General features: G+C 39.1%; 1 protein-coding gene across 1 annotated transcript in view; it reads left to right on the forward strand.

The window, feature by feature from the left end:
* SLC16A14 (solute carrier family 16 member 14) overlaps positions 1–26,701 on the forward strand; it is a 200,666-nt gene that overhangs the window by 59,244 nt on the left and 114,721 nt on the right. Inside the window, exon 2 of the mRNA XM_053711459.1 lies at positions 12,287–12,542. Coding sequence (XP_053567434.1) covers positions 12,314–12,542 — 229 coding nt within the window. The 5' untranslated portion in view covers positions 12,287–12,313. The remainder of the gene's footprint in view (positions 1–12,286; positions 12,543–26,701) is intronic.

The following is a 26,701-nucleotide window of genomic DNA, read 5'->3' on the forward strand; positions in this document are numbered from 1 at the left end:
GTGTGTGTGTGTGTGTGTGTTGTATGGGAGTGTGTGTGTTGTATGAAAGTGTGTGTGGTGTGTGTGTATTGTATGAGAGTGTGTGTGGTGTGTGTGTTGTATGAGAGTGTGTGTGGTGTGTGTGTTGTATGGGAGTGTGTGTGTTGTATGAGAGTGTGTGTGGTGTGTGTGTGTGTTGTATGAGAGTGTGTGTTATTACATTTTATAATGCTTTGAAGTTTGACTACAATCAGGAATAAAGTATGCACATATTTTAGTCACTTTGCCAAACTGCAGCTATTTTGCATATTACTTAAGACATTTTTCAGACCAAACATAAAAATAGGGTCACAAAGGTATGTGGTAAGGTATCATGGCACTGGGTAGGGTAAACAAGTTTGAAGAACCGTGAATTACAGGTCAGATGTGGCAATGGCAGGTTATATAGAAGATGCTTATATGGGACAACAGCAATTGGTATATGACTGGGTATCTTGGGCAACAGGATCCGTTAAAACGAGGTTTATATGGAGCAGTATGAGAAGCTATAGGCAGCATGGGTAGGGGACAGATGTATTGGGTGCATATAAATCAGTCTGTATAATTATAGGGAGTGGTTATATGAAGCAATAGAAGGGATTATAATGAGCATTTACAGTGGAGAATGTATATACAGCTGTAATAAAATCATGCAACTTTTATTACCTTTTCCTAAAAATGACGTTTCCCAAGACCCAGAGAAACACCATGGAGTAGATTGTACTGCAGCTGAAAAGCTTGTAAACTAATATAACAGCAGATGTTTATTACCAAAGGTGAAATCATTATTACGTTATTGTTCTAATATTTATATATTTGATAATACCTTTAGGTAAAAGGTCATAAAAGTGCAAAAATAAAATATTTTTATTATTGCACTATTGCTTGAAGGAAACTTTGTGTAAAGGGAGTAAAACACGAAGTTAAAATAACAGCAATGCACTAATGGGACCTAGCTAAACACATCTGGAGAGCCAATCAGAAGAGGCATATGCGTGTAGTCACCAGCTAGCTCCCAATAGTGCACGGCTGAATTAGAACCCATGTAGACATACTTTTCAACAAAGAGAAAACAAACCAATATAGAAACATTTTACATCCTCATTAGAGCATGTCAATACAGTAGTGCATGTCATTTTAAGACCCTGTACTGCAGAAGTGCTGCTTGGGACTCACAGAGCACTGCTGGTCCTGCTTAGAAACTGACGCTGATCCCATGAGTAGCGCTAGTTACACATCTGAGTTACACACAGTAGTAGAGGGTCGATACTCTTAAAATGGAAAGCTGTAACGAATTAGGGCAAGTCAACTATTATGGTTCTTTAAGTTATTGTCAAAATATAAATAAATGGAACAGGCACTTAAAATTGTGTGCTCTATGTGAATAGTGAAAGTTTAATTTTCATGTCCCTAAGGGCTAGCAGAGTGGACTTTGTACATTGCTGACATCTTGCTTTCCCATTGCTGACTTAACCTGTTGCTCCCCACATCCATGCCCGAGCCCTATTGCACAAGCACTGAACTTCACATTGACCCTAAATGAGCCAGTGGGCATCTTTCCCAAATCTGGGAGGAATCTGAGATTTTTGCTTAAAATAACTAATTATGTTCACTTGGAGATTGTGCAAAAAGTAGGAGTGAGTGATAAGACGAACAATCTCTTCACCAGGCTCACTCACTGCCAGAAAATTCAGGGTAAGTTTAAGCATACGTATGTGTCCACATTTGTGTGATATGGCTCTTTTTAAATGTGTAAATGTTTTCTTTTTCATAAATTAAATACTCACAATAATTTTCCCAGCTCATATCAATGAGAACCAGCAAAGGGTATCAAATGTTTATAGATATATTACAATCCTTTATAACAAAAAAAAAAATGATTTTAATACTTTTTTTAATTAAATTTGCTAATAAAGTATATGGCAATTTTTAAGCATAAGCCATTGGCAAAAAAAATTTAAAGAAAAAGAATATGCCCCTTAGTTCTTGTAGTGTTGCAAAAGAGTTTACAGCCTGATTTTATTTCATGTAAAATGAGATTATAGTTTTAAATTTAGCTTTATATGTACATGTGTGTATATTAGTGCATATATGTATTTGAGTTTGCATGCATATATCTGTGTGGTTATATACATATTTATATGTGTACTTATGAGTCCACATATGTATGTGTTTGAGTATGCATGCATATATGTGTATGTGTGTGTGGTTGTGTAAAAATGAGTGCACATGTGTAAATGTTTTTGGTTGTGTGCGTATGTGTGTAAATATTTGCACATGTGTATGTGCTTGAGGTTGTGTATGTATGTGTTTAAATGAGTACACATGTGTATGTGTGTGGTTGTGTACATATGTGTATGTGTGTAAATGAGTGTGCATATGTATGTGTTTGAGTATGCATGCATATAAGTGTGTGCGTGTGTCAGCTCCTATATGTATGTCTATGGGCGTATATGGGTCTGTGTATATGAGTGCCGATATCAATGCATTTGAGTATGTATTCATATCCATATTTGAGGTATATATGTGTACGCATGACTTTGTCTATATATGTGCATGAATCTCCATAAATGTCTTATATTTATGTGTCTGGTTGTTAGCACCCATTAATTGTGTTTATTCTGTATGGCTATGCAGAATTTTGCATTTAGATTTGTATGTAATGTATGTAATATACATTTGCATTTTGTGTATAATATATACATACTGGTATTTTGGGAGTAATTCAATATTATGGTTGTTTCAATATATACAAATGTGTCTTGATCATTATCTTCATATGCACATGTAAATCTATCTATCATCTATCTATCATCTATCTATCATCTATCTATCTAGCTAGCTATCTATCTATATCTATCATCTATCTATCACGCTAGTTAAATATACTATATGTTTTACAAAACCAGAGAGAGCTTATTTCTTGCTGGTCTATTATTCCTATTTTTGCACCCTGGTGCCTAGCTGACCAGTTTGGTGAGAGTGCTTATTAACCTAAAGATGTATCTATCTATTAATCTATCTATCTATCTATCTATCTATCTATCTATCTATATATATATATATATTTATATATATTGTGTACAAATCGCTCTCTATCTATCACTATAATTTGTGTACAAATTATTTCTCTCTCTCTGGCTGATGGCATCTTAGCCCGTAAACAGCTTTACTACTTTATTTTGATCTTTGTGGGATTTGATACTCACATCATCATCTCCTCTTTAAAAAGAAACCTACAGCCAGATTACGAGTTTTGCGTTATGAGGGGTGCGGTACTAACTTGTACGTTATTGTCACCGCTCACTTCCCTACAGCGCTGGTATTACAGGTTTTCATAAACCCGGCGTTAAAAGGCAAGAAGTGAGCGTAGAGCGGTAGAGCAAAATTGTTCTCTATACTGCACTCCAATACCAGCGCTGCTTAAGTCAGCGGTGAGCTGGTTGTACGTGCTCGTGCACGATTTCCCCATAGACATCAATGAGGAGAGCCGGCTGAGAAAAAATCTAACACCTGCCAAAAAGCAGCGTAAAGCTCAGTAACGCAGCCCCATTGATTCCTATGGGGAAACACATTTTATGTTTACATCTAACACCCTAACATGAACCCTGAGTCTAAACACCCCTAATTTTACACATATTAACCCCTAATCTTCCGCCCCCGATATCGCCAACACCTGCATTATACTTATTAACCCCTAATCTGCTGCCCCCAACGTCGCCGCCACTATAATAAACATATTAACCCCTAAACCGCCATACTCCCGCATCGCAAACACTAGTTAAATATTATTAACCCCTAATCTTCCGCCCCTAACAACGCCACCATCTACCTACATTTATTAACCCCTAATCTGCCGCCCCCAACGTCGCCGCCACTATATTATATTTATTAACCCCTAAATATTTAAGTTAGGGGGTGTTAGGGTTAGACTTAGATTTAGGGGTTAATAAATTTAATATAGTGGCGGCTACGTTGGGGACGGCAGATTAGGGGTTAATAAATGTAGATAGGTGGCGGCGATGTTAGGGACAGCAGATAAGGGGTTAATAATATTTAACTAATGTTTGCGATGCGGGAGTGCGGCGGTTTAGGGGTTAATATGTTTATTATAATGGTGGCGATGTCCAGAGGGGCTGATTAGGGGTTAATAATTTAATTTTAGTGTTTGCTATGTGGGAGGGCCTCGGTTTAGGGGTTAATAGGTAGTTTATGGGTGTTAGTGTACTTTTTAGCACTTTAGTTATGAGTTTTATGCTACAGCGTTGTAGTGTAAAACTCATAACTACTGACTTTAAAATGCGGTACAAATCTTGACGGGGTAGGGTGTACTGCTCACTTTTTGGCCTCCCAGGACAAGCTTGTAATACCGGCGCTATGGAAGTCCAATAGAAAAAAGACTATATGCAATTTGCGTAAGTTGATTTGCGGTAAGGCCAAAAAAGTGTGCGGTGCCCCTAAATCTTCAAGACTCGTAATACCAGGGGTAGTAAAAAAGCAGCGTTATGAGGCTTAATGCTGCTTTTGTACTAATAATGCAAGACTCGTAATCTAGCCGCTAATTTGTTAGAAACAATACTGCCTATAAACTGCAGGTTAATATATTATTGCCTCTATATGGGGATGCTTGGTAACTGCAAGGGGAACTTGCCAAGCACTGGAACTTTGTAGGAAGATGCAGGTTAAAAGTATTGTCAACCTTAAAGGAACACGAAACCCCACATTTTTCTTTCATTATTCAGATAAAGAATACAATTTTAAACAACTTTCCAATTTACGCCTAAAATCTAATTTGCTATATTTTCTTGATATCCTTTGTTAAGAAGCAGAAATGCACTACTGGGAGCTAGCTGAATGCATTCGGTGAAGCAATAGCATGAAGCATATATGGGCAACCACCAATTAGCAGCTGCTGAACCTACCTAGGTATCCTTTAAAAGAAAGGATGCCAAGAGAACAAAACAAATTAGATAATAGAAGTAAATTGGAAAGTTGTTTAAAATCACAAACTGAATCATGAAATAAAACCTCTGGGTTTCATGTCCCTTAAAAATAATATAAAATCTAATGTGCAAGATAGAAGTATTGCAGTGTTACCCTCCAGATAGCTCATACATTATACTGTATATCTTCACATATAAAGAAGAAATGCTCATTCTTGGTCAATCAGAACTACGAACATTTTAACATTTTAAATATCTTAAATATAAGATTTTCAGATTTCGGCATTTGAAATACATTTATCTTTAGTGTCTTGTACAATAAAACGATATTCCTTATATATTAGTAAATCAGAAACATTCCTCAGCCACTGTTGGACAGAAGGGCACTCACTAGTTTTCCAATTTTCGTTTAACAGAGGGCAAGCCCCATTAAGCCACTAAGCCTGATAAAGATTTATTTAATAAACATGTAACCGGATCTAAAGATAGTTGGGCATATCTATCAAGCTCCGTATCGAGCTTGAAGCCCCGTGTTTCTGGCAAGCCTTCAGACTCGCCAGAAACAGCAGTTATGAAGCAGCGGTCTAAAGATTGCTCCATAACCTGTCCGCCTGATCTGAGGAGGCTGACAGACATCGCCGCAATTCAACCCGATCAGATACGATCGGGTTGATTGATAGTACCCTGCTAGCGGCCGATAGGCCGCGAATCTGCAGGGGGCGGCGTTGCACCAGCAGTTTATAAGAGCTGCTGGTGCAATGCTGAATGCGGAGAGCGTATTGCTGTCCGCATTCAGCGAGGTCTGTTGGACATGATCCCCAATGTCGGATCATGTCTGACAGGCCTTTCATAAATAGGCCCATTGTCTTATCTAGGGTCTTTTCAATTTCAGACTTTACCATAGACCAAAAGTCAAACAATATAGGGAATGCCCACTACATATGGTACATATCACATTGTTCAGTACCACATCTACATCATTTTTTATTTTGTTTAGGGAAGATTTTGTATAAACTTTTAGAGGTAAAGTAGCAGCGACAAAGGATCTTGCATTTGATTTCTAATAGCCGGGATGAAATAGAGGATTTCACAGTGCAAGGGTACATTTGTGGTGCTTTTTGAGGTAGGATTATGCAGCCAAGCTCACGTTCCGAGCTTTCTAAGTATTGGTGTATGTAGCCTGGGGGAGCTTGTTGGATAATACAGATGTGGCTGAACGTATCGCTTTAATCAAAGCATTTTAATCCAAGAATGCACCATTCATAGAGGTTGTCTGAGGTGGGTAGAAAGGAGGTAATAGCCAAGCATGATCAAAGTAAAGGCTACAAGACCATCTCTAAAGAGCTTGATGTTCCTCTGAACACTGTTGCCAATATAATTAAGATTTCTTCTACAAGATACGATGAGTCCACGGATTCATCCTTTACTTGTGGGACATTATCCTCCTGCTAACAGGAAGTGGCAAAGAGCACCACAGCAGAGCTGTCTATATAGCTCCTCCCTTGACTCCACCCCCCAGTCATTCTCTTTGCCTATACTAAGTAATAGGAAGGGTAAAGTGAAAGAGGTGATAAAATTATAGTTTTTATTTTCTTCAAGCAACACTTTTTTATTTTAAATGGTGATGGATGAAGATTTCTGCCTGGAAACTGATGATCTTAGCATTTGTCACTAAGATCCAAAGTAGTTCCCACAGAATGGCTGAGGAGTAATTAAGAAACTTCAGTGTGAGGAACGGTTTTCATGCTACAAGCATTGAGGTATGTTCAGTCATTTTTTTCTGGAGAGACTGTGTTATTTCAGAATTGGCTGACAGTATTCCCATAAGGGAAGGGGTAAGCAGTAATCCTAATGTGAAAGAGAAAGGGTATTACTGGGACCTGTATGTTGGGCTGAAAAAATGGTTGACACTGATGACATAATGTTTGTTGGGCAAACGATTTTATGTTTGGAGGACAATTAACGTTTTTATTTTTAATGGCAATGTAGGGTACACATGGCTTTCTTTTAGACCTGGGCATATGGAAACCCACATGGCTAGGTTTTAGACCGCTTTGTAGCAAGGCTGTGAGACATCGATGTAGATGGGCGGGGCCTAATTTAGCGCCTCAGTTGCGCAGTTGAATTCCCCATGCAAGCAGCAAGCTCCAGCTCCGTTGGGCCTCAAAGGAAAGATTGGGCCTAATCGAAGTGTTAAACTGATTTTACAGACCCCTGAGGGCAGGTAGGCACCACAGCAGAGCTGTGGCGAGGTGCAGTTTTGTTTTTTTGGTTAATCATAACGTTTTTTGAATAACGTTTTTGTCCATTAAGGGTTAAGTATTCCTTTTCTTGTGGTGCAATCTTAGCTAGCAAGATAAGACACATATATACTAAAATTGGGATAATTTTATCTTTTTAAAGCAGTTTTGAAAAATTTGTACGCTTTTTTTCTCTTAAAGGCGCAGTACCGTTTTTCAGATTGTTATTTTTTTCATTAAATAAAGTGTTTTCAAGCCTGTTTGTGGTCATTACTAGCCTGTTTTAACATGTCTGACACTGAGGAAAGCCAATGTTCCATGTGTTTAGAAGCCATTGTGGAACCCCCACTTGAAATGTGTCCCTCATGTACTGAAAGGGCCTTACATTGCAAAGAACATATTTTAGCTGATAAAAGTATGTCTCAGGATGATTCTCAGTCAGAAGAGAATCGGGTTATGCCATCTAATTCTCCCCAAGTGTCACAACCTTTAACGCCCGCTCAAGTGACGCCTAGTACTTCTAGCGCGTCTAATTCTTTCACCCTGCAAGATATGGCCGCAGTTATGAATACTACCCTCACAGAGGTATTATCTAAACTTCCCTCAAACAGACTCAGATGTGACGGCCTTTAAGTTTAAGCTTGAACACCTCCGCTTGTTACTCAGGGAGGTCTTAGCGACTCTGGATGATTGTGACCCTATTGTCATCCCACCAGAGAAACTGTGTAAAATGGATAAATATCTAGAGGTCCCTACTTACACTAATGTTTTTCCAGTCCCTAGAAGAATTTCGGACATTGTTACTAAGGAATGGGATAGACCAGGCATTCCGTTCTCTCCCCCTCCTACTTTTAAGAAAATGTTTCCCATATCTGACACCATTCAGGATTCGTGGCAGACGGTCCCTAAGGTGGAGGGAGCTATTTCTACCCTGGCTAAGCGTACAACTATACCTATTGAGGACAGTTGTGCTTTCAAAGATCCTATGGATTAAAAAATAGAGGGGCTTCTAAAGAAATTGTTTATTCATCAGGGTTTTCTTCTACAACCTATAGCGTGCATTGTTCCAGTAACTACTGCAGCAGCTTTTTGGTTTGAGGCTCTAGAGGAGTCTCTTAAGGTTAAGACCCCATTAGATGATATTTTGGATACAATTAAGGCTCTCAAGCTAGCTAATTATTTTATTACAGATGCCACTTTCCAAATGGCTAAATTAGCGGCAAAGAATGCATGCTTTGCCATTTTAGCGTGTAGAGCGTTATGGCTTAAGTCTTGGTCTGCTGATGTGTCATCTAAATCCAAGCTTTTAGCTATTCCCTTTAAGGGTAAGACCCTATTCGGGCCTGAACTAAAGGAGATCATTTCTGACATTGCTGGAGGTAAAGGTCATGCCCTTCCTCAGGACAAGATGGTTGACCCTCTACTTCCTCATCCGCCTCCAAGCAGGAGGGGAACTTTGCACAATCCAAGTCAGTCTGGAGACCTAACCAGACCTGGAATAAAGGTAAACAGGCCAAGAAGCCCGCTGCTGCTACCAAGACAGCATGAAGGGGCAGCCCCCGATCCGGGACCAGATCTAGTAGGGGGCAGACTTTCTCTCTTCGCTCAGGCTTGGGCAAGAGACGTTCAGGATTCCTGGGCATTAGAAATTGTGACCCAGGGGTATTGTCTAGAATTCAAGGATTCTCTCCCAAGAGGGAGATTTCATCTTTCTCGTTTGTCTGTAGACCAGACAAAAAGAGAGGCGTTCTTACGCTGTGTAGAAGACCTATATACCATGGGTGTAATCTGCCCAGTTCCAAAATTAGAACAAGGGCAGGGGGTTTACTCCAATCTGTTCGTGGTTCCCAAAAAAGAGGGAACCTTCAGACCGATTTTAGATCTCAAAAGTCTAAACAAATTTCTCAGAGTCCCATCGTTCAAGATGGAGACCATACGAACAATTTTACCAATGATCCAGGAGGGTCAATATATGACCACCGTGGATTTGAAGGATGCGTACCTTCACATTCCTATCCACAAAGATCATCACCAGTTCCTCAGGTTCGACTTCCTGGACAAACATTACCAGTTTGTGGCCCTTCCTTTCGGGTTGGCCACAGCTCCCAGAATCTTCACAAAGGTGCTAGGGTCCCTTCTGGCAGTTCTAAGGCCGCGGGGCATAACAGTGGCGCCCTATCTGGACGATATTTTGATTCAGGCGTCAACTTACCATCTAGCCAAATCTCACACGGACTTCGTGTTGGCTTTTCTAAGGACTCACGGGTGGAAGGTGAACATAAAAAAGAGTTCACTAGTTCCTCTGACAAGAGTTCCATTCCTAGGAACTCTGATAGACTCGGTAGACATGAAAATATTTCTGACGGAGGTCAGAAAAGCAAAGATCTTAACTACTTGCCGAGCACTTCATTCCATTCCTCGGCCATCAGTGGCACAGTGTATGGAGGTCATTGGGTTAATGGTAGCGGCAATGGACATAGTTCCGTTTGCTCGCTTACATCTCAGACCACTGCAGCTGTGCATGCTCAGACAGTGGAATGGGGATTATGCGGATTTATCTCCGCGGATAAATTTGGATCTAGAGACCAGAGACTCTCTTCATTGGTGGTTGTCACAGGATCATCTGTCCCAGGGAATGTGCTTCCGCAGGCCAGCATGGGTCATAGTGATGACGGACACCAGCCTCTTGGGCTGGGGTGCAGTCTGGAATTCCCTGAAGGCTCAGGGTGTGTGATCTCAGGAGGAGTACCTACTACCAGTAAATATTCTGGAACTGAGAGCGATATTCAACGCGCTTCAAGCGCGGCCTCACCTGGCTTCGGCCAAATTCATAGGATTCCAGTCGGACAATATCACGACTGTAGCATATATCAATCATCAAGGGGGAACAAAGCGTTCTCTAGTGATGATAGAGGTTTCCAAAAAAAATTGATGGGCAGAGACTCACTCTTGCCATCTATCAGCAATATATATCCCAGGAGTGGAAAACTGGGAAGAGGATTTTCTAAGTCGTCAGACTTTTCATCCGGGGGAGTGGGAGCTCCATCCGGAGGTGTTTGCGACATTGATCCATCAATGGGGCACACCAGAATTGGATCTGATGGCATCTCGTCAGAATGCAAAACTTCCTTGTTACGGGTCCAGATCAAGGGATCCTCAAGCAGTACTGATAGATGCTCTAGCAGTACCTTGGTCGTTCAACCTGGCTTATGTTTTTCCTCCTTTTCCTCTCCTACCTCGTCTGATTGCAAGAATCAAACAGGAGAGGGCTTCGGTAATCTTGATAGCGCCTGCGTGGCCACGCAGGACTTGGTATGCAGATCTGGTGGAAATGTCATCTCTGCCACAATGGAAACTGCCACTGAGACAGGACCTTCTCATTCAGGGTCCGATCCAACATCCAAATCTAATTTCTCTGCAACTGACTGCCTGGAGATTGAACGCTTGATTTTATCTAAGCAGGGATTCTCTGAGTCGGTCATTGATACCTTGATTCAGTTTCGAAAACCTGTCACTAGGAAAATTTACCATAAGATATGGAGTAAATATCTTTATTGGTGTGAATCCAAAGGCTACTCATGGAGTAAGATCAGGATTCCTAGGATTTTGTCCTTTCTCCAAGAAGGATTGGAGAAGGGGTTATCAGCTAGTTCCTTAAAGGGACAGATTTCTGCTTTGTCAATCTTACTACACAAGCGTCTGGCAGATGTCCCAGACGTTCAGTCGTTTTGTCAGGCTTTGGTTAGAATCAAGCCTGTGTTTAAACCTGTTGCTCCCCCATGGAGTTTGAATTTAGTTCTTAATGTTCTTCAAGGGGTTCCGTTTGAATCCATGCATTCCATAGATATTAAACTTTTATCTTGGAAAGTTCTGTTTTTAGTTGCTATCTCTTCTGCTCGAAGAGTTTCTGAGCTATCTGCATTACAATGCGACTCGCCTTATCTTATATTCCATTCTGATAAGTGGGTTTTGCGCACTAAACCTGGATTCCTTCCTAAGGTTGTTTCAAATAAGAATATTAATCAAGAAATTGTTGTTCCTTCTCTATGTCCTAGCCCTTCTTCTAAGAAGGAGCGTCTGTTACATAACTTGGACGTGGTTCGTGCCTTGAAGTTTTACTTGCAAGCTACCAAGGATTTCCGTCAAACATCTTCTCTATTTGTTGTCTATTCTGGAAAGCATAGGGGTCAAAAAGCTACGGCTACCTCTCTTTCTTTTTGGCTGAAAAGCATCATCCGTTTGGCATACGAGACTGCTGGTCAGCAGCCTCCTGAAAAAATTACAGCTCATTCTACTAGAGCGGTGGCTTCCACATGGGCTTTTAAAAATGATGCTTCTGTTGAACAGATTTGTAAGGCTGCGACTTGGTCTTCCCTTCATACCTTTTCCAAATTTTCAAAATTTTATACTTTTGCTTCTTCTGAGGCTATTTTTGGGAGAAAAGTTCTTCAAGCAGTGGTTCTTTCTGTTTAGGTATCTGTCTTGTCCCTCCCGTTCATCCGTATCCTGTTTAAGACAGATTATATTTGTTTGTTTAAAACTTCAGTCACCTCTGCACCTTTTAGTTTCTCCTTTTTCTTCCTATTCCTTCAGTCGAATGACTGGGGGGTGGAATCAAGGGAGGAGCTATACAGACAGCTCTGCTGTGGTGCTCTTTGCCACTTCCTGTTAGCAGGAGGATAATATCCCACAAGTAAAGGATGAATCCGTGGACTCGTCGTATCGTAGAAGAAATCAATTTATCAGGTAAGCATAAATTTCCTTTTTGCTTGTTTCATACCAACCCATGAAACATTATCTGTTTTAAATCCAGCATTTGGACATTGCATGTTATGTCATCCTATATTATATTGCTCTTCAATACCAGTCCTCAGGAGGCACTAGAAGGCCAGATTTCCAGGATTCCCTTGGGTGAGCAGCAACTATTTCACCTGTGCCCTAGTATCCTTAAAAGCTGGCCTATTAATGTCTCCTGAGCATAGTATAATCCCTCTATATAAGTTTTTATTTTCTAATTTTTTCTTTGTGTATCTAGTCAGTACATTAATCTGTTTGTGCCCTTGTGTGTTTGTTTTACTCATGTAGCACAGGGTGTGCTGAGGCGAAGCCGACATGGAGAAGAACCTAAAAGATAAGGCAGAGGCACGGAGTGTGGACCCCAACATTGATGGCGGGTGGGCATGGATGGTAGTGTTATCCTCCTTCCTTGTACACCTTCTGGTTATCGGGTCACAGATGGCACTTGGTATACTGAACATGGAATGGCTGGAGGAATTCAACCAAAGCAGAGGTCTGACAGCCTGGGTCAGCTCCCTCAGTATGGGCATCACACTGATCGTAGGTATGAAACTCTTTTTGTTTATATCAGATGCACTGTAACTTTAATTATTCTGTAACCAATGAAAATTGCGGAATGTGAAAAAAGGTTTTGGTAATGCGCTAAGGTTATGACTACCAGCCTTGTTGTCACTAAAATACCAGGTGGGTGACAACCCTAGTAAAATATACCTTTAATAACCTCTTTAGCCATCTGATAATTATTAATGTAGTAATGGTGTGTATACTGAGACTTGCAAGAAAACAAACAATACCATATCTGTGTGCACCTTCATAGTGACCTTAAATTTGTCTAGAAAAGAATTCTCGATAAATTTGCTATTTACTGTTTTACTGCTGGATTGGAACATAAAATTCCTTTTAGCAAAATATGTTTCAAAAATGTATACATAATATAGTATATGTAAACCACTTTATAATGTGGAGCAAATGCATTCATTTTCTGGTTCTATGTGGATTCAGAGTAAACATTTTAAATAATTAAAGGGATACTGAAACCAAATTTTTTCTTTCATTCAGATAGCGCATGCAATTTTAAGAAACTTTCTAATTTACTCCTATTATCAATTTTTCTTTGTATTTTTTGGGGTATATTTATGTAAGTTTGAGCGGACATGTCCGCTGCACATCGATAAATGCCGACAGCATAAGCTGTCGGCATTTATCATTGCACCAGCAGTTCTTGTGAACTGCTGGTGCAATGCCGCCCTCTGCAGATTCACGGCCAATTGGCCGCTAGCAGGGGGCGTCAATCAACCCGATCGTATTTGATTGGGTTGATTTCCGTCCGCGGCCTCAGAGCAGGCGGACAGGTTATGGAGCAGTGGCCATTTTTGGTTTAGCACCCTGGATAGCACTTGCTGATTGGTGAACTAAAGATGGGCCGACTTGTAGGCTTATATTCCTGCTTTTTCAAATAAAGATACCAAGAGAACGCAGACAAATTTAAGTTCAGTACCCCTTTAAGAAATTGAGTCACAAAAAAAAGTGACTGATAAAATAAATAAACTTTTTTACTATAGTGCACTAAAGTGCTCTTTATATTCCAAATATCTAGTAATTATTTAAAGGTATTTTCAATAGAAAATATTAGGTCAATAATACAATTATCTGAAGCTTTTTTGTATGGAGGTCACTAATGGCAGGAATAGTGCCACTAACGTTACATTCTAATCACACTTATGCTAAAGCTAACACCTCAGAATAAAACTAGAATGTAATATGATTCTGTGTACTTAAAGGGAAATGAAACCCCAAAAAAGGATTTTGTGATTCAGACAGAGCAGACCATTTAAAAAAAGCTAAAAAATTACTTCTGTTATCAAATTTGTTTTGTTCCCATAATATTCTTTGTTGAAGCGGTACCTAAGTAGGTGTCTGGGGCACTGCATGGCACGAAATAGAGATGTCCTCAAGTGCTCTTGCAAATGGATAACATTCTTTTAAAACTGCTGCCAGAAATGGGCAGGCTCCTAAACATATGTCCCTGTTTTTCAACAAAAGATACCAGTAGAACGGAAAAAAATTGATAATAGAAGCAAATTAGAAAGTTGTTTTAAATTGCATGCACTATCTGAGTCATGAAAGAAAAATGTTGGCCTATTGTGGTTACAAACTCCTAGATTACGAGTTTTGTGCTAAACAGGGTGTGAAACTAACGACAAAAAAGTTGCGTTATTTCACTCTCCATAGCGCTGCCATTACGAGTTACTGAAAAGCCTCCTTGTGCGTGCGATATGGGGGCGTTAAGCTCCATACCGCACAAAAGCCAAGGGCTGATTTAACGTGCACGCTTTTCCCTATAGACATCAATGGGGAGAGAGTGTTAGAAAAAACCTAACACCTGAAGTGCGGAATGAAAAATCTCCTGTTATATACCTGTTATCAGTGCCGCAAGTCGATTTAGTTTGAGGTTGTGCGCTATACAAGTATCCAATTATTAATTATTATTATTAACACAATCCCATTGATGTCTATGGGGAAAAAAAAGTTAAGTTTAAACCTAACACCCTTACATAAAATCCTTTTTAAATGACACACACCGGTGTCTGTCTAGGTTTATGAGTACGGCTAACGCCAAAACGCGTAAAACCCTTTGTCTCTGTGTGCTACCATGTCTGTTTTTTAAGATGTCCTAATAAAGCTGCTATTTTTTATTTTTTGGAGCTCCAGGATATTTTTTCTTTTTTCTACCCTTACATAAACCCCTAGTCTAAACACCCCTAATCTGCTGCCCCCTAAACCTGTTCTAATCAGTTAAAGGGCCATAATACCCAAATGTTTAAACACTTGAAAGTGATTCAGCATAGCTGTAAAAAGCTGACTAGAAAATATCTCCTGAACATCTCTATGTAAAAAAGAAAGATATTTTACCTCAAAAGTTCCTCAGTAGCCACCTCCCATTGTAAAGGATTTCTAAGCAGCATTTTAGTGTGTCTGTCCTGGGACAGCTTAGGGGATGAGCCTTGTGAACTCTCATATTATTTCACCAATCAGGTAAAGGATGCTTACTATGAAATCTCATGAGAGTTAAGTCAAATCTCATGAGATCACAGTAAGAGTTCATGATCTCAGCACTGCTGATGCTGATTGTTTGCTGTTCATTTCTTCATTTTTTTTTATTTTTACCTGCAGCTGGGAGCAGCTGAGTATAACTTTTTACACAGAACTTACTCTGCTGAGCTGAGGAGATTGTGAGGTAAAATATCTTCCTTTTTTACATAGAGATGCTCAGGTGATATTTTCCTGTCAGCTTTTTACAGTTATACTGCATCAGTTTCAAGTGATTTAGCATATGAGTATTATGTCCCTTTAATAGGATTTCAGTAGCTATCATCCTATTGGCTGTTTTGAACAGCCAATATGATTTCAGAAGCTCTCATCCTATTGGCTGATTTGAATTTGAAGAATGAAATCAGCCAATAGGAATGCAAGGTACGTCATTTTGAACCGGCTACCTTGCATTGAAGCTTCAGTGTACGGTGGGGACCATATGAAGAGGATGCTACGTGCTGGATGTCTTCTCCGCTCTGCGGGGATGAAGATAGAAGACGTCCCCGCAATGGATGAAGATGTCACCGCCTGGATGGAGATGGATGTCCAGACTTCAGGAACCGTGAGTAGATATTCTGGGGTTATTGTTAGTTTTTTTTTGGGGGGGGGTTTTGGGGTGGGGATTTTTCAGATTAGGGTTTGGGCAATTTGAAAAAGAGCTAAATGTCCTTTTTAAGGGCAATGAAAAAGAGCTGAATGGGCAATGTCCATACAAATGCCCCTTTAGGGGCAATGGGTAGCTTAGGTTTTAGAGTTAGGTTTTTTATTTTGGGGGGTTGGTTACTGTTGGGGGGACTTTGTATTTTTTTTACAGGTAAAAGAGCTGTTTAACTTAGGGCAATGCCCTACAAAAGGCCCTTTTTTAGGGCTATTGGTAGCTTATTTTAGGCTAGGGGGGTGTTTTTATTTTGGGGGGGCTTTTTTATTTTTATACAGATATTAGATTAGGTGTAATTGTTTTTATTTTTGATAATTTCGTTCATTATTTTTTGTAAGCTTAGTGTTTTCTATTTTTCATAATTTAGTGTTTATTATTTTTTGTAATTTTAGATTTTTTAATTTTTCTTGTAGTTAGGTTTTTTAAAGTCATTTAGATTTTTTTTAATTGGTAGTTTTTTTTAATTTTATTAGAATAGTAAGGTTAGGTTAATCTATAGTTTAATGTAAGTTTTTATTTATTAAAATATAGTTATATTGTAATTTTAATTTAAAGTTAGGGGGGGTGTTAGGTTTAGGGTTTAATTTAGAGTTTTGCAATGTGGGGGGCCGGCGGTTTAGGGGTTAATAGGTTTATTTAGTTGCTGGGATGTGGGAGGCCAGAGGTTTAGGGGTTAATAGGTTTATTTAGTGGCGGTGATGTGGGAAGCCGGCGGTTTAGGGGTTAATAGGTTTCTTTAGTGGCAACGATGTGGGTGACCGGAGGTTTAGGGGTTAATAACATTATAGTGTTGGCGATGTCGGGGAGCGGCGGATTAGGGGTTAATAGCTTTATTATAGTGTCAGTGATGTGGGGGGCGGCAGATTAGGGGTTAATAAATGTATTTAATAGTCGCAATGTGGGTGGGCGGCAGATTAGGGGTTAATAGGTTTGATATAGTATTTGCGATGCGGGAGGTGGCGGTTTAATGGTTAATAGGTAGTTTATGGGTGTTAGTGTACTTTGTAACATTTTAGTCATGAGTTTTGTGAAACATTTTTGTTACACAAAACTCATAACTACTGCTCTCAGATGGCGATATGGATTGTGTCGGTATAGGCTGTAACGCAAGCATTTTCGCCTCACCACACAACCTGTAATACCGGCAGTATGAAAATCCCACACAAATACGTCATTTTTTTGAGTGCGGAATGAACGTTGCGTTACAGGCTAAAATGCTTGCGGTATAGCTATACCGGCACGACTCGTAATAGTGCATTACAGCCATTCATCTGAAATTGACATTTTTTCAGCGTTAAATGCCGTAGCGCAAAACTTGTAATCTACCTGAAAGTTAATAATTATATTGTTCACCTACAATCATTAAAAACTTTCATACTATGAAAAGTAAAATATCCCAAGTTACAATTACTTTAAAATGAAATAAACAAAAAATGTGTAAAACTGTGTCTCAGCACTCAGGGTATTAAGGGATAATTCCAAACTGCTTAATAGAATAAAAGTAGAACGCCGGGAGGCATGGAAAAGCCATGTGATGCTGGAATTTATGACTCTATTGGACTTGTTGTTCGAACTGCGAAAACTTGTTTCTGTTAATCTGTTTTGAATTATACTATAAAGGACCACGAAATATGATAGAATTGACCTATTGACAAATAAACAATATCAAGACAATGCAATAACATTTACTTTGAATTTGAAATGAGCAGTGGAATAGTTTCTGGTAAATGCAAATACGTACATTCTGTGCACTTTGGCACATGCTCAGTAGGAACTTTAATTTTTACTTCAGTGGCTTTTGCTACCTCAAAAGGGACAGTAAAGTCAAAATTAAACCTTCATGATTCGGATAGAGCACACAATTTTAAACAACCTTCCAATTTACTTCTGTTATCAAATGTGCTTTGTTCTTTTGGTATCTTTTATTGAAGAGTATATCTAGGTAGGCTCTTAAGAGCTCAGGAGTGTGCACGTGTCTTTAGTACTCTATGGCAGCAGTGTTTTGCAACATTTTTAGCTTTGTTATACAATGTTGCAAAACACTGTTGCCATAAAGTACTAAAGACACGTGCACACTCCTGAGCTCTTATGAGCATACCTAGTTTTACTCTTCAATAAAAGATACCTAGAGAACAAAACAAGTTTGATAACAGAAGTAAAATTGCATGCTGAATCATGAAAATTTAATTTATGACTTTACTGTCCCTTTAATACAACAGCTAGTTGAACTTTTAAAACATATCCCTTATTTTAAAACATCAGATAAATGTAGAAATATTTATTTATGAATAAATAGAACATATTTCGTTATGTAAACATTGGAATATGAAATATTCATATTGTCATGTTGGGTTAGCGCTTTTGCCAAAATGTTATGGTGTTTGTGCGAGAGTGGGGTGTTTTTTCAATTTATTTTCTCCGTTGACTTTTTTTCCAAGTCTGGTTACAGCTGGAGAAAAAACAGTTTACTTTCAACTTGTAATGCTGTAGCAACCCGATGCTATAGCAAAAACGCAAAATACCGCTCCACTTGTAATCTAGCACTAAATGTATTAACGTCCATACACACAATCTTAAATGATAGACTAAATGGTTAAGCCAGCTTTCTTGAGGACAGCCCAAATTTCCTAGCACTCCAGTAGGACACAAGCCACCATATCATATCAGTCTGAAAAAAAAACATTTTCTTTTTTTTAGTTCAGTGGCATTAAATTAATTCAACAGTTTCATTAATTCATTCATTCAACAATTTCTCATGTTTTTGCACTGGAAAAGCTATTGGATATTTTTGCACTGAGAATGGTCACTAGTAGTTATTCAATCTATCACAAATCACTTTTCAGGCAAATGTTTACAATGTTTTTTAGCAACCTTACCCTGTGGAACATCTGCTTTTGCAAACAATATCTTGTCTTCTCACAAAACTTATTTTTAAAAAGTTTAAATTTCTTTTCATGCTCAGTTCTCATTTTAATATGAGCCCATGCATAGACATTTATTGTTCTTACAACAGCTCTTTGAGGCCCCAATACTCAAAACATTGACAGGCTGAATAGAAACTGCCTGCTTGGGTTTGCCAAGATCGCAGTCCATTGGTCTTTCAAAATATTCTAAAAAAGGGAGCTTTTTTCCAAGTCCCGGCGAGTGGCGATGTGTCTCTCATATGAAATAATAGGGACCGTGGTTCAGCCTAAACTCCGCCAACATCACCCCTGTCGTCACTATCAGTGTACTGGGGGGGAGATAGTGAAGTGTTCCGACACAGCACAGACCCGTGCGCTCACTGAAACCAAACACAGTTTCTGTGTAGGAGCACTTCAAATAATGCCTTTGTAACCTAACTGTAACTACAGCTACACTACCTGCCACACACAGGAAAGTCTCGCCACTGAAATAAGGTGGTGAGACAAACTTGGCTGAAACCCTATACCTAGCCTGCAGGGCTGACCTTGGAATATATAGGACTACTTTTGATGTATACCAAGTAAAATGCAAGTTACTTCCCTGGAACGCCCAGCTTACTCCCACAGAACACCTACATCTATGTCAGGACTTCGCTATACCTGCCTAATAAAGAAAATAAAAAAATCCCTATTATAACTATAGGAGCTATGTCGATACATTTAAATACAATGTAAAAATAATATGCATTTTCTTGTATTTTAAATGATATATTTATGTTTAAAATAAGAAAAAGAACAAGTAAAAAAAAAAAAGCAGTTTAAATTCTATACACAACCAGCACAACCTAACCTTGCCACACTATTAACCCCTAATCTACCATAACCTAATGATCTAACCACCCCCTAACCTATTAACCCCTAAAATGCCACAACACCCAACATAAGCTACCCCTACACTACTTAACTACCTAACATCTAACAATCCCCCAGAGCACTAACCTAACACCCCCTAAGTTACAGAAAATAAAAAACACAAAAAATAAAAAAAATACACGGGGGCGGAGCTGATAGCTGTTGCGGCAGGACGTGTTGGAAGAGAGCTCCTGGACTTATTCAATCTTTGTATAGTTATTTCTCAAGTTAATCTTAATATTTTACTATTCTAAACTAACTTGTGACATCTAAGTGGAGTCTGGGATTATCTGACAGACAGCGGACCTACCTATGTTCCTCAGCTAACCTCACAGCGTTTAGCCACGAGGTCAAGAGGCCTCTCTTGTGAGTTTGCCTGTTTGGTTGCGGCTTCCGTGAATATACCCCCCCCGGGATCCATAATTCTGGGTTACTAAACCAGAGTGGTTAATTCTGGTCATACCTTTGTCCTAAACATACTGGAGTGGTGCTCTGGTGCAAGTCAGCCACTGTCATAGGGAAGGAAAGTGCACAGCTAAAACATGGATGCGCTAGACAAGTGGGAGGCATCGATCCTGCAGTCAATTCAGACTCACTTTTTAATTCTAGAGCAGCAGCTCTCTCGGGTCCTTTTCCCTGCAAGTGGGAGGATGTCAGAGTGCGTGACAGCAGAAGAGGAGCTGACTCAGCTAGATTGGAGCGCCGAGAAATGTACAGTGAAGGGATCAACCCATGACCCTATCGGTGGTCAACTCTTGCAACCCCTAGTGGTATTGCGGGAGGACATGAAAGAGGATTCCCTACTCCGGCTCCCTGCCTCAGTTGCGGAAGTGCGACACTGTGAGACTCTTTCCCCTTGTGATGAGAGGTGCCCGACACTTGCCGACTACCCTTTACTCAAAACTGCGGCGGAGGCCTCTATTGCATCTCTCATACACACCCAACAGCAGGAAAGTGCAATAGTGAGGAAGGCTCTGATTTACAAGGCGCGGGGAAGCGCTATCAAGAACCTAGGATGTCGGTCTCCAGCTGTCATGCAGTGCTGTTGGAGCTGGAGAGTGGGGCATGTGAAAGGTGCGCACACAGAACGGTATCTACCTGATGCTAGCTTGGACTTAGAACACTGGTCTATTTGTGTTTCCTGGTCGTCAAGGTTTGCCTCTTCGGTGCACACAGTTGCATTTAGATTAGATCACCCAAGTTCCTTACACAACTCGGGAGTGGGTTAGTCTATTTGACATATCCTGGTAGGATTGAGTAACCCCGATCTATATGACCAGGTATTCATTTCTTACCACCTTTGAGAGACTTCTCTGGACTATCTATGTAAACTCCATGTCTGCATTACAAGGTCCACTGACATCACCTCTTTGTAATATACCTCTGAGTCTAACCTCATAAAAGTTATAAGTGACATATAGTATTAATATAAATAGGCTGCATTGTTATGCTTTCATTGTGTGTACTAACTGAGTTGCTATCTTTCCATTTATGTACCCTACATAGTTCCCCCTCTGGGATTCTTTGATACTCAACAAATAGAGACAGTTGTCAATGCTGAATTTTAAACTGTAGCTGTGCCCTACATAAATGAACTATTTACAGTCTATACTACAACATAAAGAAAGTATTAGTTTATAGCAGATGCTGCCTTCTATCTGCGGCCGAGATGGTAGAGCAGGATCCCAACATTTTACACACTAGGGCTGACTATGTTATAACCTAACAAGAGTGGATGTGATAGACCCCCACATGCTTTATACCCACTATGTGTACCGTTTGATCACCCTATCAAATGTGACAACTTTAATCTGTTTGTTGTAGTTCATAGTATATCCTCAACTTGTTCCCTTCACCCCTTAGGTAGCCCACTTGATTGTTACTGAGGATGTTCTTTTATAGCATATCAGTAGTAGGGGTCATACTTATATATGTAAATGTTTGTAAAACTGTACATGCATGAGCAGAATTGCATGGTCTTATTTGACTGCAGGAGTATATATATTTGTGATGTCTCTTTTCGTCAATAATAGTTGTTATCAACGCACTGGATTGCCCCATAAGAGATACTGCATGTTTACTTCATGTCTCCATTAATCAATGTGTGGCCTATAGATTTGATAGTACATTCTTCCTAGAGTCAATGCATGATTGGTCATTTTTCTTTTATATACAAAATGTTATTGTTTCTCCCCAAGTTCCCCATTTAGCTCATTATTATGGCAAGGGTCCAAGAGAGTCCCTTATTTTTGATTAGGGGAAATAATATTAACTTATATTTTATCATTTGCCAAGGGGACACTTAAACCATTACAATATATTTTCTTAAAAGTCAGAAAATTGAGATCCACCATCTGAGATCCAAAAGTGGTCTCCCAAAGCTTCAGGTTGCCTTCTTTAGTTTTATATCTTTATATAAGAGGTCCAAGAGTGGCCTCATAGGTTAATTTGAAGGCTGATAGTTTGATGGGCAAAAACTGTGTCTTTTAATCTTACAAATGTCATATCTATGTTATGTTTCTCTTGCTAATTTTATTTATTTATTTTTTCTTGGATATATACTCTGTTTGAACTGGATTGACATTCATGCTTTGTTTGCCTCATATTTAATCTCAATAAAAAACAAAAAAAAAAACAAAAAAAAAAACTATTAAAAAAAAAAAATACACACTACAAAAAATGTAAAAAAACCTAAACAGTTATGCCTATCCTAAAACTAAATAAACACAGAGTGATACAGCTCCAAGTGGAATGTGCTCGTGAAGACCTAGGGGTAGCTGCCAAACTCCCCAAACAACTTGTATGCAATCAATATTCGGTCCACAGCACTTCAATAAAAATTCACTTTATTGGTAACAGATAAAACAAAAAAAGTGACTTTTCAGGGTTGCCCCTTTAATCATACTGTATGATTAAAGGGGAAACCCTGAAACGTCACTTTTTGTTTTGTTTTATCTGTTACCAATAAAGTGACTTTTTAATGAAGTGCTGTGGACCGAATATTGATTACATATCCTAAAACTAAAGTCCCCTTAAAAATGGCCAACCAAAAAATAAAAAAAACTACTGCTAAAACCTACTCTAATAATTGCCCTTAGAAGGGCATTTTGTAGGCCATCGCCGTAAATCGATTTAGCTCTTTTTACATTAAAAATAAAAAAATCCTGGGGGTGCGTGTTTCCTGGACGGTGGCCATACCAGACCACATTCTCTGAAGCTCCTAATGCGATCTCATTGGCTGGCTGTTTATTCGGACTCCTATTGAGCTTTGGATACAACACATTTGATAATTTGATAGAGAAAGCTTTTCTGAAGAGATCGATACCCTTATTGCAAAATACATGAGTACTGAGCCCAGTTCCGGACTATCATAACCCTAGGCGGCGGCTTAGTGCCGAGAATTCAAGCCCCTTCCCTCCCTCCCGGGAGTGAAATAATTCAGTCCTTCTCAGACTACTTGATATCATAGAAAAATTAACATCTAGCATGGAGGAGCAGTGTAAACTTATACAGGCATTGCTGCTACGATTTGAATCTAAAATAGATGATCACATGGCGGACCTTACTGCAACCATAAGAAACACGAGTCGGAAGGCAGCCATAACAATGACGTCACCGCAACAGCCTTCGGAACTTTACCCTGAGATTGTCTATAAGTCTGCTCCAGCTACCCGCAAAGGTTTAGATGCCCCTAAAGTATTGTATCACTCTGCCAGCCAGTCTTCAGGCAAAAACACGGCCGGGGATCTCAGTGAAATGTTTCTACAACGCCCGGACACAGAGCTCTATTACTTACCTTTCTCTAGCCCATATTTCAAGAGAGGCGCGGATGTGCATGCCTTAGCCTTGTCCTGGGGCCGGGGGGATGCGGCCGACTCCCATGGACTAGGGCTGACATACACTGAGCTACTTTATGTCGAGGAGGCTACGAAGTCTCAGAGCCAGTGTCCTCAGAAAGGGCATAGGGTGAGCTCCGGTGTGATACCTGATCACTAACTGAGGACAGATTGCTATGCACCCATACTCTACTTAGGGATTTTTGGAAGTTGATGCAACGTGTTAATACTTTGCGGTCATGAGCAATCTAAACTTAAGTTGTACACAAATGGGGAACTCTTTACTCCTTTTATATCACTAGTATTTTGATATGCTTGTCTTATTAATGCTGTGGGCTGGGGGGTTGCTTAAAGAATAATTGAGCGACATAAAAAAGCTTATGAGATCATTTTCGGAGCACTGTATGCTTTATTGGATGCCCCATAGCCTAGTCTGTTCAGCTCTACATAGATTTTGCTATTTCCTATTTCATTATGCAACCTCATGATAATCATAAGCCTCAATTCCCACTACCCTCAGTGCAAGCAAATGCAGCTAATATTAGATGGCACAAAAGCTTTGTATTGTATATCTGGGCTATAACAAAATGATTAAGCCTTGACTGAGTGTCTTCTAATCTATGAGAGCCCTTTCACTCCCTAACAACGTATGTAAGTGACTAACTACACTCAATAGCGCAACACTGGTCTAGCATATATTAACTCCACTTGGATTTGAAGGAAAGTTGATTTGGTCAAGCAAACGTTAAATGCATCCAGTTATTAAAACATCAGTGTCTCCTTTGGCCAATTCTTTACGTGGCTTTATGCATGTCTTAATATTGCTATATCTGTAGTCCTGCCAAGTCCACTCTGAATCTCTATATATCCACTCAACTCACTCTAGAAATTAGTTATATATTACACAATGCTCTAATATCAGTTGTCTATTTTAGGTGACATAAGCATGTTCTTTGTTTGTTATTTATGCTACACTATTGTCAAGTTACACATTAATGCCGCATATCAGTTATATGTTAATTGTATGTTACCCACATTTTATCATTATTACCATGACCGATGGCGATTTTGCTACCATAGGTACTTATATTTTATACGTTTCAATAGCTCATAAAAAAACCTTACTTTCCTTCTCTCAGCCGGCGAGGGTTGGAAGGACTCTGAGTAATAGTCTGAAGCAACAATACTCATAACGCCTTAGTCATTTCATAACATTTAGTTCTTGCTGAGAAGTCGCTATCAGTTGCATCAGCATTTTACCTTAGCTAATGTACATCTATTTTATGTTGGCGGAAGTTATTGCTTAAAGCAAACTAATCATTATGTTCTTATGCATTAATATATATGAATATACTCCCATTGTTGATATCATTTAAAATCTCAGTTGCTAATTTATCTCAAATTTAAGAAAAATTCCCAGTTTATTATCTGGGATTATAAACAAGCACATAGAGAATTATATATTTATAACAGGCTCTTAGGCTTTTTCATTGTTATCATTTATTGGAATAATAGCATTTAATAAAGGAGCTGTGATTTTTATCTATACTAGCTAGGTCTAAGATGCCTATATACCTTGACCCAGCACTGGTCATCTTACTTTTCGGAAGTTATCTATCTTGGAACTAGAAGGACATGCCCCCCTCCGCCACCCCTCCTTTCCTATTACACAAGCGGCTCTTGCCCACTGTACCCCTTTCCCTAATATTCTACGTAACATTTCAGCTTACCATACTTTATATATTTATATATTAATCCTGAGTAACTACATTTGACATAACATTCATGATAAAATTGGCCCAAAAGTGACCAATGCAGTAGTTACTTCACATTAATGTTCTAAAAGAAAAATGAGCTTTCATCTATGTTTGTCCAGTTTCTTGTGGGTTTTGGCTTTTATTCTTCTTTATTTTATTTCACATTTTTCAGACATTTAAAGTTATAAAGAATGTCTATTCTCATACTTTTCATATACAGGTAGTCATTTTTACTATGTGTTATGTATTAGAGAATTATGGAGCTTGTGTACTATATTCATTCAATTAGATACCTGTCTATTATTACTCAGCCCGGATTTTCCTGACCATTACACTGCCATGAACAAAATACGCACTTACCTGTGAGCGTTAATATACCCACCTGAAAAGTTAATGTATATTTATTTATTGTATCTGTGACAAAAAACCTCAATAAAAAAAAAATCCCTAGTGTAATATTAAAGTTATTCCCCCCCCCCCCAAAAAAAAAGCCTATCTTAAAAACGTACTCTAAAAATTGAGGTAATTTGTAGGGCATTGCCTGCTAAAGTGATTATAGCTTATTTACATTTTAAAAAAATCCTATTTTAAAAAACTACCCTAAAAACTCCCTATCCTAAAAATAAGATTGCTCTGAGAAGGATGTTTGGTAGGGCATTAATTTAGCTCTTTTACCCATACAATAAAAAAAATATCTCTTTTATAAAAACTATTCTAAAATAGGATTGCCCCGAAAAAGGCATTTGGTTAGGACATTTGGTAGGGCATCGCCCTAAAGTAATTTAGCTCTTTTGCCTATAGAAAAATAAATCCCTCTTCTAACAATAATCTAAGGGAAGAAAACCCTATGCAAAAAAAAAGTCCACCCCAAAAAATCATAACTCTAAACCCCAAAGATTCTACTCACCCAACTTGATTCTTATATAGGGGTACCCTATATATTGGCATTTATATTGGCTTAGTTTTGAATTCTTAGTCCAATCAGCCAATAGAATGACAGCTTTTTCAATCAGATGACTGGACTAAGAATTCAAAACAGCCAGTAGACATGCTAGAGTACCCCTAAATAAGGGGGTACCCCGTATTCAAGCTTCAGTGTGTGGCAATGACTGCATGAAGAAGGATTGGATGGAAGACAGAAAACAGAAGACGCATCAGCTGGAGGAGCACCTCCATGGATAAAGCTACAAGAGAACCACCTCCATGAAGATGAAGAGGACCACCCCGGAGGAACGTCGCCATGAAGAAAGAAGAGGAACTCCTCCAGAGATGAGCACGTAGGAGCTAGAGTCAAGTTGGTTGAGTAGAAACCTTGCGGTTTATAGTAAGGATTCTTGGGGTGGGCTTTTTTTTTAGAATTTTATAATAGGGATTTTTTGTTTCAAAGGCAAAAGATCTAAATAGCTTTATGGCAATGCCCCACAAAATGCCCTTCTAATGGCAATACTTTTAGTAGTAGTATATATTTTATTTTGGGGTAGGCTTTTTTTAAGGGGACTTTAGTTTTAGTATAGTCATAACTGTTTGTGGGGGTTTTTTGGTAG

The sequence above is a fragment of the Bombina bombina genome, chromosome 4 (genome assembly GCF_027579735.1).
Source record: "Bombina bombina isolate aBomBom1 chromosome 4, aBomBom1.pri, whole genome shotgun sequence".
NCBI lineage: Eukaryota > Metazoa > Chordata > Amphibia > Anura > Bombinatoridae > Bombina > Bombina bombina.